At 41.8% G+C, this 12,373-nt stretch overlaps 1 protein-coding gene across 1 annotated transcript; it reads left to right on the top strand.

Moving 5' to 3' along the window:
• Positions 1 to 441: 441 nt before the first annotated feature.
• On the top strand, positions 442 to 9,628 carry LOC149286393 (putative zinc finger protein 75C). The gene is made up of 5 exons (XM_089494188.1): positions 442 to 635; positions 929 to 1,100; positions 1,943 to 2,063; positions 3,388 to 3,531; positions 9,621 to 9,628. The coding sequence occupies exons 2-5, from the start codon at positions 1,029 to 1,031 to the stop codon at positions 9,626 to 9,628; spliced, it is 345 nt and encodes a 114-aa protein (XP_089350314.1). The 5' UTR covers positions 442 to 635; positions 929 to 1,028.
• The last annotated feature ends 2,745 nt before the right edge of the window (positions 9,629 to 12,373 follow it).

Below are 12,373 nucleotides of genomic sequence, written 5' to 3'. Positions count from 1 at the left end.
AATGAAAAATGGGAATTGTGGAAGCCATGCTCCATGGTCATTCCATGCCTGAGGAGAGTGTTGGGTGCGAGGCATTGGAGAAGCATCCAGCTGTGTTTCTCTAGCCAGAAGCCAAAGTAAGGCCTTCTCCTCTCAGGGCCACTGGGGAGGTCAGGAGGTTTCAGCAGATGATGCGCTCCTTTCACATCTAGCTACAGGGACATAGCCAGGGTCCTCTCCAATTCCCCATCCCCTGACCCCCCTCCACTCTCACAAGGCATGGAGTGTCAGGACCATGGTGAACAGGTCTGAGGAAACGACATGCATGTGGCCACTAGATGGAGCTGTTGTGGAAGTCATTGACAGCTCTAGTGGCAGTTATATGTGTCAGCATTTAAACAGAGCATCACTGGAATGTTGATGCAACTGTCAACTGTCATTCTCAACTGTCACTGAGGAAGAGTCAGACAGTGTGTGCCTCAGAGTGGGTTGTTCCTGGTGTGGATGGTGGAGGGTGTCGATGTATATAGTGTTGTACACAGTGGAACTTCTTATAGGAATAAAAGCCTCATCTTAGAGAAGATTACATTGTCTCTCTGCTCATTGAGAAAGTGACAGGTGTTTCTTCAGCTCACAAGCTACTGACTACAGTCAAGGTGGAGAATCTGGCACCATACGTTAACATGTTGCCTCACGTGCTGCTTAACATAGCAATGTCAAAAGCATTTTAACATGGAGTATCTGTTGTGTAGTGGAGCTGCAGTGAATCTATGCTAGGTCCAGGGGGCTTTGTTTGGTGAAGAGGGAGGAAGGGGATACCCATCTCTGCATTGGCCCAAAGGAGGCATATGTCACCTGCGTATCTCACTAGCAGCATGCTGTTCTCTGTGTCTTTGAGTGATGCAGGGTTTCTAGACAAATCAAGCCTAACTCTAGTCTCTTTTCTCAGGAACCTCATCTTGGTCTCCTTCTACACAGCTTTGGGGCATATTTTGCTGGAAGTGACCTAAGTGCAGGGCCACCAGGACCACCCCTCCCCTGCCCAACTAATGGCCAACGCAAAGGCCAAGCAGAGGGAGTTGGGCTCCAAGAGAAAGAGGCTGTCCAAGTACAACTCTTTGGTGAGTCGCCATCCTGACTATTAGTTTCATTTGTGTCGCTGCTGGGCCAGCTCATGAAAGTAAGTGGAGAACATATTGTTCCAACTTGGCAGAGAAAGTCCTGGTTAATCCTCTGTCACCCCACTTTTTCAGGGGCTTTCAAAAATGTCCTGGTTTCTCTCTCCTCCTCCCACTTTCTCCCTTTCTCCTCAGCTCTTTTGAGTTGCTGCAAAATGACTTCCAAGGTGTTTGCACCCCATCAACTCAAAAGGGGGGAGAGGAGAGGAGAGATGTTGCCAGGATCTTCCCTTGTCGGAGGCTGAGGTGAAAGCAAACTGCTGTGCCCTTCCTAGCTTGTGTGATCTTCCTCATAAACAACTTTGGCCATCCTCACCACCTTCTGGTGTTGCTTGTACACATGTGTCTTGCTTTTCCTGTCTGTGAAATGTTGGGGATATGGGAGACCACTTCTGGATCTAAATTGGGGGTGGGCTCAGTGGCCCTCATGTCCAGAGTGCTCCCCAGAACTGTTTTTTAAAATGACATTTGCCTCTGAAATTTGGTGAGAAATGTCTAAATGCACTATAATTCTTTTGTGGCTAAATGTACTATATGTCTTGGGATAGTCAGTATCCTAATCCATCCTCAATATCCCAGCCATGGCCTAAATTATATTGTTTATTATACTGAAAGGATTCAAACCAAATTGATCTCAAAGGCAGTAGCTTTTTTCTTGCTAACAGAATTTAAAGTTTATTTCCTGGACTGAATTGTAAAGTGATGAAATAATATTTGGATGCACCATGTCCTTTCCTCCCCTTTTGCTTAGTCACTCTCTGGATGAGGGCTATTTTCTATTTCAGGTGACCTTTGCAGATGTGGCGGTCTATTTCTCTGAAGATGAATGGAAACTGTTGACGAAGAAACAGAAACTTTTGTACAATTATGTAATGATGGACAATTATGAGAATGTGGCTTCTGTAGGTAAGGAACCTGAACCCATTGCTCTTTCTATAAAGACTGAGGGCCCTTTTATCCTATATTATTATGTTTCTATGGTTCCACTAGAATAATAGAATCATAGAGTTGGAATAGACCACAAGGGCCATCCAGTTCAACCCCCTTCTGCCATGCAGGAATACACATTCAAATCACCCCCAAGAGATGGCCACCCAGCCTCTCTTTAAAGACCTCCAAAGAAGAGGACGCCACCAAACTCTAAGGGAGTATATTCCATTGTCAAAGAGCTCTTACTGTCACGAAGTTCCTCCTAATGTTTAGGTGGAACCGCTTTCCCTGTGGCTTGCATCCATTGTAGTGTCTCCTTTTCTCTGTAGCAGCAAAAAGCAAGCCTTCTCCTTGCGCATCATGACACACTTTCAAATATTTACACATGGATATCATATCCACTCTTGATCTTCTTTTCTCCAGGATAAACATAACCAGATCTCTAAGCTGCTCCTCATAGAGCTTTATGGTTTCCAGACCCTTCACCACTTTGGTTGCCCTTCTTTGGACATGCTCCAATTTGTCAACGTCCTTTTTGAATTGAGGGGCCCAGAACTGGACACAGTATTATTCCAAGGGAGGCCTGACTAAAGCAGAATAGAGTGGCAGTATTACTTCCCTTGATCTAGAAACTATTCTTGCATTGATGGAGCCTAGAATCCTATTGGCCTTTGTAGCTGCAGCATCACACTTTTGGCCCATGTTCAACTTGCAGTTTACTAGGAATCTGTAGTTTAGTCGGGCGTTATTGCTCTCCAGTTTCTAAGGATTCTAAATATTCCATCCTAAACTGCCAATTCTAGGATTTTGTGGAAAGAAGCCATGGAGATTAATGCTTTTCACAGCCAAATGTTACTCAGCACATTCCTGAGCAGGTTTCCTACATTTTTTGGCCCTCTTCCATCCTTTTAAGGCTCTGGAGAGTCTTCTTTGGGGAAAGACCTCCCTTGGGCCTGCAATGGCTCAGCGAGGGCCGAATAGTGGCAAAATGGCCTCCACTTCCCCAAAGGGAAGCTGTTGGATGTTGGGGGCAAATATTATTTCTCCTCCAAACCCCATCAGTAGTCCATGCCTGTCTTATAGATGTTTTAAGGCTACTCCCTGGCACTTGACCCTCAACAAAATTGGAGTCCAGGCCCCAGCCCCCTTGCTCTGCCTTTGCCAATGAGTTATTGGAATCTGACTCCGACTTAATTTAATATCAAATAGGGAGGAGTAAACATAGGGCTAAATCTCAGGTTAACATTTTTCTCTCTTAACTCTGATATTCAGTATTATCTGTCATTATCCTTCTTTACAGAAGAACTTGTCAGTCATGAGAGAGTCCACACAGGAGAGAAGCCATACAAATGCCAGCATTGTGGGAAATTTTTTTCTTTCAAGTCAAACCTATTGAACCACCAGAGAGTCCACACTGGAGAGAAGCCATACAAATGCCAGCACTGTGGGAAGTGTTTTTCTCGGCAGTCAAACCTATTGAAACATCAGAGAGTCCACACTGGAGAGAAGCCATACAAATGCCAACATTGTGGGAAATGTTTTTCTTCGAAGTCATACCTAGTGACACACCAGAGAATCCACACAGGAGAGAAGCCATTCAAATGCCAACATTGTGGGAAACATTTTGCTTACAAGTCAATCCTTGTCCTGCATCAGAGAATCCACACAGGAGAGAAGCCACACAAATGCCAGCATTGTGGGAAATGTTTTTCTTGGAAGTCAATCCTAATGATACATCAGAGAGTTCACACAGGAAAGAAGCCATACAAATGTCAGCATTGTGGGAACTGTTTTTCTTTGAAGGGACACATTGAAGGTTATCGCATCAGTGCCTGAAACGTTTCTATTCTGTTCCCAAAACGTTTCAAGATGTAACGTTATGGGAACGGATATTATCGCATTCGAAAATGTAAAGCGTTCCGAGAACGTAACGGGAACACAATTTACCGCATTTGTCCTTATAGGAAGCGTGATAAGTATGAGAACGTTTCAATATTTGCACATGCGTATTTGTAACAGTGTATTCTTGTTCATGAGTACCACATACACAGAACAAAAGGCTTTTACAGGGAGCTATTTGTGCAAACACAACCTAATCTTTTTATATACAAGATACATATAGACACACACACACACACACACACACACACATGTATACACACATATAGTCCGCAATCTATATATACAATATATATATATATATATATATATATATATATATTATGCATATATATGTATATATTGTGTGTAATATATTTATATTATATAATATATATATTTTGTATATATTACATATTTAAAATATGTATATTGTATATATATTGTATGTATACTTTTAGACACACACACACACACACACACACACACACATATATATATATAAATGTTATACATATACATAAACATAGGGTTGCCATCCCTGGGGACCTCAAAACTGGGAAAATGTAGGACAATGTTTTAAAATGTAGGGCTTTTTTAAAAAAAATTTCCTGGCCAGGAAATTTTAAAAAGAAGGTCCTACATTTTTAAACCTTGTCCAGGGCCAGGCTAGAGCTGGGGAGACAGCCTCTCTCAAGTCCCAGCCAGGCTTTGGAGGACTCTGCAGTCGAGGAGCCCCATCCAGGGCCAGGCTAGAGCTTGGGAAACAGAATGCAGGGAGGGAAGTCCTTTCAGCCAATCACAACAAGGCAGAACATGGGAACGGAAGTAAGAACGGATTACATTACCGCTCTGACATTTCTTGGACCGTTTTAAAAACGTTTCCACAAGCTTGGATCACTTTCTCATCCGTTCCCTCCGAGGAACACATATGGAACACTTTGAGGGGTATGTAGAACGCGATGGGAACCCGATGGGGACAAAAACGGGTTCCAAAAATGTTCTCGGAACGCGATGCGATAAACTCCTTAGTGAGACATCAGAGAGTCCACAAAGGAGAGAAGCCATACAAATGCCAGCATTGTGGGAAATGTTTTTCTTTGAAGTCAAACATAGTGACACACCAGAGAGAGTCCATACAGGAGAGAAGCCATACAAATGCCAGCATTGTGAGAAATGTTTTTCAGTGAAGTCAGTCCTAGTGACACATCAGAGAGTCCACACAGGAGAGAAGCCATACAAATGCCAGCATTGTGGGAAATGTTTTTCAGTGAAGTCAGTCCTATTGAGACATCAGAGAGTCCACACAGGAGACAAGCCACTCAAATCTCAGCAGTAAACTAACATTGTTTTTGTCAATAAGGAATACAAAAAGTATATTTTCAATCCAATGGTGCAAAGAAAAGACCCTTGTGATTTGTGTGTTACATTTGTCTGTCTTTATATCTCTTTATGTTTTAAAGTTATAATTTGTTAAGTTTAATTGCTATTAGTATAGTTAATTGCTTTAGGTTATAAACTTGGCTGGGGATTATGGGTCATGGTATAGGTCAGTTAGATGGGGGGTGCTGGGATTTTTTTACAACTGGCTAGAATAGTTATGGGAATGATAGCTTTTGGAAAGTGTGGGATGTTGTCTGAAGAAAGGTGGGGGCAGGTATTAACAGAAAGGGGGTAGTTTCTGGGAATGGCAAAGGGGGCCTTGTTCCCTTTGGGGCAGACTGTGGGAACTGAGGGTGGGGCCTAGGATTGGAAGAGGGTGGGGTTTTAGGTGTTGGGGTTTCAATGTATTCTTTGTCTTGGGGAGGACAGTTCTGGTTTAAACACTGGATTTCTGATTATGTGTTCTCAATAAAGTTATTTGTTGTTTCAATGCGTTGGACTCTTTGATGCACAGAAGTTCTGAATTTGCGCAAAATACACTTTATTCTCTCATCAGTGCTCAGCTCCATTCCCAGCCATGAGAAGAACAGAGGCAAACACACACAAACACATACCAAACAGACAGATAGAGCTATATGTACAAAGCAGAGCCTTCCTTCCTTCCCTTTCCCTTCTGAGTCCAGCTCCTCCTTGGGCTCCATTCTGGCATCCTCCAAGTCTCCTCAAAGGAAGGAAGGAAGGAAGGAAGGAAGGGTGCACTCCTTCCCTTTCCGCAAAGGCTCCCAAGAGAATAAGCCTCAGCAGCAAGGCCCTGACGATCCCTGTGCATGGTCAGGAGGGGCCTTTGGGGCATGTGCACATGCTCAGTCTCAGGCCCTGAAGCCATTGCTGCCCTCACAGTCTGTTCAGAGGGAGGAGGAGATGGAAGTGGGGGAGAGAAATGTATGAGAAAAGGGGTCAGGGGGCACTTGAGGAGAGACATGGCCATGGGGGGAGGGGCAGGGTCCTTAAGATGTAAAAAGGGCTTTAAGGAGCCCCTCCCTCCTGGAAAGTGGGGCAGAGGAGAGACTCTCCCTACCTTCATCCTCATTTGGGGGGAGATAAGGGCTGGCAAGCCCCCCTCTTTGGTCTTCCAATGGGGGCACCCTCTTCATCTCTGGGAAGAGGGGAGGCTCCCAGTCATAAGACTTTTGTGACAAATAAAAAGCATCAGATAGCATAGGCTTCAATAGCATTTGAAACAACAGCCTTCTGGGGGGAAGGGGTTTTCCCTGGGGGAAGGGGGCTCTGTCTGTGGGGGAGAGAAGAGCCCAGATTTAGGCCAAAGCCAAGAGCAGGCAGACGGAGGGAGCTCAAAGCCCCTTCTGGGGAGAGGGATACCCCCCTGGCAACTAGGCTTAGAGGCCCACAGGATCTGAATTAATCCCCCCCCCACACACACACATCCTTTAGTTACCCTTCACAACAACCCTGCAAAGATCAGTGATCCTCCTCTGGGAACATGCAGAAAGGACATGGAAGCCATTGTTAGTTCTTTGCCTGAAAGTCCCCTTCCTTGAAGGGATGGAGGTTAAAGGAAGGAAAGAAGGAAAGTGCCAAGGGAAGAGATGGCATAAAGGGGGGTGCTGAAAGACAGGGGGCATTTGGATAGGACCCCCTCAGCTGCCATTTTGGGAAAGAGGGCTCTACCTCTGGACAGAGAGACGGAGAATGTGCTCATTTGGGGAAATGTTAGGGTCCCTCTGCCCTGGAGCCTTCTTTTGAAGCCCCATAGACAGGGAAGATCTAGACCATGCCCTCCCCAGGAAAGGAAGCCCCCTCCCTTTGCAGGCCCCATAGACGGAGGGAAGATAAGAAGATTATAAAGAGGGGAAATCCCCTGCAGTGGACGGATTTACAGCTAGATATTATAAAACATTTCAAGGGGAACTAGTGGATCCACGATATAAATGGTTTAATCCTATTAATGCAGAGGGGATTCCAGACTCATGGGAGCTAGCGAGTATCTCTTTAATTCCTAAAGAAGGAAAGGATAGCTTGTTAATGACTAATTATAGACCAATAAGTTTGCTGAACACTGATTCTAAGATATTCACACAAATACTTGCCAGCAGACTGAAGGGAATTTTGAATTCGACAATTGGGAAGGAGCAAAATGGGTTTTTACCGGGCAAAAAGATTAGGAACAATATCAGAATGAGTATAAATTGTCTTAAATTTTACCAGGTAAATAATGAGAAAAAAATGTGCCCTAATTGCTATTGACACAGAGAAAGCCTTCGACAGCGTGAGATGGGATTTTTTGATGGAAGTGGTAAAAAGTATGGAAATGGGAGGCAATAAGGCAAATATATAATCGACAAAGAGCTTAATTATCAACGGAGAAAGATCCCAAGGATGTATGATGAATAAGGGCACAAGGCAAGGATGCCCGATATCACCGCTCTTATTCTTAGAAGTGATGGAAATCTTGATTTCCTCTGTTAAAGGTAATCCAAATATAAAAGGGATTAACAGGAAAGGAAACCAAGATAAGAGCGTTTGCGGATGACGTAGTAACAGTTTTGGAGGACCCAAATCGGGGCAGAGAACTGCTGCTACAGGAGCTAAACAAATTCGGCAAGTTCACAGGACTGAAAATCAATAAAGACAAGACAGTGTTGATATATAAAAATATGACTCGAGAAGAGGTAGAGGAATGAAAGAGGAAACTGGGCTTCCAAGTAGGAAAGAAATTGAGGTGCTTAGGAATTTGGATTTCTAAAGACAATAATTATTTAGGGGTATGGAAAGACATAAGAGAAAATTTAAGGAGATGGAGCTGGTTAAATCTTTCACTACTAGGCAGAATTGCCGTAATCAAAATGGCAGTTCTACAGAAAATTATGCTTCTGCTACAAAATTTGCCAATAGAGATTAAGGATAAGATATTTAAAGGTTGGGAAGCCAAGCTAAAAAGATTCATATGGAAAGGACACAAACCTCGGATTAAATGGGAAGAGCTCAAAGATGCTTCAGAGAGAAGGGGCTATTCGCTCCCAGACTGCAGATTATATTATTGGGCATGTAATCTAATTTGGATCCAAAGCTGGATTAAATTAGAGGACAAAGAAATGCTTGATCTAGAGGATGTGCAGTTAAGATTTGGTTGGCACGCCTTCTTATGTTATGAGAAGTTGGGGATGAATGAAGATTTCAATAACCATCCCATGAGGAAATCTTTACTACTCACTTGGAACAAGATTAAAAAGACATTTTATTTTAAGTTAGCACTTCGGACATCGGCCCAGGAGCCACTCTTTGGTAGATGGATAAGCATCAGTGATTGGCTCACTTACAAACATTGGCTTAAGAAGGATCAATCAGGGAATTGGCCGATTAGATCTAGGGAAGCTATTAACAAGGAAGGACATAATAGACAGTGGTTTAATTCCTACCAGCTAAAACAAAGATTTCTGGTAGACAACAAAACAATAGGGATCGAAGCTAGACTAAACGGATTGGATGATTTGTTCTGGCCACCTGATAAGAAAAAGATATCCAAACGACACAAACTACTTTTGAGCAGGAATATGGAACAGGAGACTGTAAAAGAGTATATGGGGAAACGGGCGCAGGATATGGGATGCAAAATTGAAATGGAAGAATGGCAAAACGCCTGGAATAGAACAAATACATGTACAGTAGCTCTGGATCTAAAAGAGAATCACATGAAAATAATGAACTGGTGATATTACACCCCATGGAAGCTAAACAAAACTTTATAAATTAACACAAGGTAATTAATTGTTGGGGGTGTGATTGCAAAAAGGGAAACATCTATCATATATGGTGGCATTGCAGGGAAATCAGAAATTTTGGAAGAAAGTAAATGACTCAATACAGCAGATATTGGGAATAAAATTCCCAATGAGCCCTAAATTGTACTTACTCAATATGACTTCCATTTTAAGCCCACAGGACGAAAGACAATATTGGAGAGTTATATTATATCTTGTAACAGCAGCTAGAATTGAAATAGCAAAGTTATGGAAGTCAGATGAGACTCCAAGACGGGAAAATTGGATGCAGAGAGTTAATGATTACAGGGAACGGGACAAACTCTCTTGTAGGGCCCAGAATTACGATATGGAAAAAGAGAAGAGGCATGGGAAAAGAATGGAACTGAAATCTGAAGCTCGTTGGGGTCTGAATTAACTGGAATTGAATCTACAAAGTCTGTTCTTCAAATATTTGTTTAAATGTGTATCTTTATTTCCTGGTTAATTATAGGTCAGTAGAAGAAAGTTTGAGTCTCCTGCTTAAAGTAAAGCACGATAAAGAAGGAATCGAATACTGCGAAGTTATGCATACGTTATTTTGACAATAGATAAGAACATAAATGGAAACTGATATTATCAATAAGCAATTGGGATATATTGTGTTCATACGTTTTAGAGTTGTGCATAAAATTTGTGTTTAAAAGCAGGGTTCGGTTATAATATTATGAAAGTGAGCTCCTTGAAAGGCCAAGAAGACAGAAAGCAGAAAGCGGGTCCAAGGAAACGGAAAGATTTGTGACAGTGATGTTATGGATACTGGATTTGTATTGTTTTATTCTATTTTTATGACTCAGAAAATAATAAAGATTATATAAACGTCAAATTTGTAATGAAAATTACTATGTATTGTGGGAAGAAATGGTAATATCTGGGGAATATGTACAAAGGATTTACATTGAAAAGGGGAGGGAATAATCCCAATTCAAAATAAAACTGGTATAGGTTAAGTATGAAGACAAATAGAGAATTATGGACTCTCATCCATAGGGTCTCCATGAGTCTAAATCGACTTAAGGGCAGCTAAGAACAAGAAAAGATGGAAAGACTAATTAGTTAGAGATAAAAGAGGATTATTTAAAGAAAGGAGCTAGCTGTCCCTTTAGGTTTGGAAGTTTATTCTAATGTATTTTGCATTTAGAATTATATGTATATATGGTATTCCTATGCATGAATGGTAATTTAAATGTTGTTCATTTGTTTGTTATAAGTTATATGTATGTTTTTAATTCATCTTTACTTAAGTTTCCAAATACATAAAACACGACCAATACATAATCCAAATAAAGATTGCTTGTAAAAGCAAATCTGAGTCTTAACTGGTCATTTGGGACCCTCTTAAGTCTTCCTTTTCCATCTTCTGAATCTGAGCCCATTTGAATGTCCTTCGCCTTGAAACCTCCCTCCGAAATATGATGTCTAGCTGTGAATTATTCTTTTACACTTTAAGTAAAAAAAGAAAGAAACTGCAATTTTTTCATTCGATTTTACATAGAAAAATTGTCTACTTCTCTTACTTCTCTTACTATTTTGTAAGGTTAACAACAACTGAAGAAATATATATTTATATAGATGTTCACATCAGTTTCATTGCATGGATCTCTCTCTATTGTTTTTAATATACACAGTGAGTCATTCAATCATCCTCTGTTGACCTGGGATTTATATAAGAAAGCAAAAAGAATATTCTTATATTCAATTTATAACATGCATAGCATAATATTCTTAAAGGTTCTTAAATTTCATTCTCCCAAATCCACTGAGAAGAGTAAAAAGAGAGGACTTTGATTATTCCTCCACTAGCGACAAGTTTAATTCCCATTCTTTTCCCCACTCCTTCTTTCTTCTGCCTTTATCATGATTTTGGGCTATACATGAAAGTCTATCCAATGCCCTGGACTCATTTACTTTCAGCATCCAGTTTCCCCAAGTTGGTCTCTTATCAGATTTCCATAATTTAGCTATTTCTGTTCTAGCTGCCGTCAAAAAATATGTATTTTAATACAATAAAGATTTAAAAAAGAAACCTTCTGGGTGACCTTGGAAGTCGCACTCTCTCAGCCTCAAGGGAAGGCAATAGCAAAGCTCCTCTGAACAAACCTTGCCAAGAACAACCCAGGATAGCTTCGCCATAAGTCAGAAACCACTTCAAGACACACAACAAAAACAACGGTTGTTTTAATGTTCAGAACCTGCCTTGTGTCCCAAATCGGGGGGAGCAGAATATTAATGAAAATGGCAAGAATAAGAAGGGGTCCCAACTACTGAGAGCAGCCACCAAGCAGCCCTCTCCTGCCTTCCCCCAAATGCACCTGAGCGGTTTCTGGGACAGCAACCAGGGCCTCCACAGAAGAGCCCAAAACCAGGACATGTTTCATGCAAGAGAGTAGAGGAAGATGGGTTGCAAAATATGTCTCTGGCACATTTTTTGAATGAGGAAGAACGAGAGCATCTCAGATAACGCCTGCTCCCTTGCGGCTGAGGAAGACTTTTTGTCTTGAAATGTGCTCCATCAATTCCCAAAGACAGGGATAACAGCACTTTATTTAGTTTCATATCATCTATTTTAGCATGTCACCTAGAGCAGAGATATTGGAGGCAGTTTGTGTCTTGTAATTGTTCTTTTTGTTGTAGCCCATTCTTAATTATATTAATTGTCATTGTACTGAAGCCTTTGTGTAACTGTACTTGTGAAGACACACCCAACTAAAGGTGGTGGCAGGTTTGGGTGTGCAATGCCGGTACCCTGGTGAGATCAAACTCTTTACCCAAAAAAGGCTCTGAAGCTGAATGTAAAGTTCAAAAGGGGGGAAATTTAATTTAAAGGACAAAAATAAAGAGTTTTCTCCTCCCCAGCTCTAAACAAAAGATACTTTACAGTTTCAGCAATCTTCCGGATGTCATCTTTCTGGGTCTGATGTTAGTTTGCTCTCCTCACTCAATGGAGCTGGTGCAGGGTCTTTCAGCTCCTGAATTCCTCTATTTTCTTGCTGATGGTAACTAATTTGGCTGAGGTGTAAGAAATGCCCTTTCCGGCTGTCTGGGCCTGCTTGCCACCAAAAGACAGCTCTCTGCTTGCTCTCAGCAAAGACTGCTCCCCAACTAAAAACCTCTAGCTACAGCAGAGCATGCTGGGAAAGGGCAAACCAAACCTGGAAATAATGCAGGGGAAGCCTACAGCTCCTCCCACAAACTAATACAATGACT

Source organism: Sceloporus occidentalis, unplaced genomic scaffold (assembly GCF_023333645.1).
Source record: "Sceloporus occidentalis isolate IW3139 unplaced genomic scaffold, rSceOcc1.0.p SCAF_69, whole genome shotgun sequence".
NCBI classification, from domain to species: Eukaryota; Metazoa; Chordata; class Lepidosauria; order Squamata; family Phrynosomatidae; genus Sceloporus; species Sceloporus occidentalis.
This window is presented reverse-complemented; position numbering and strand designations above follow the sequence as displayed.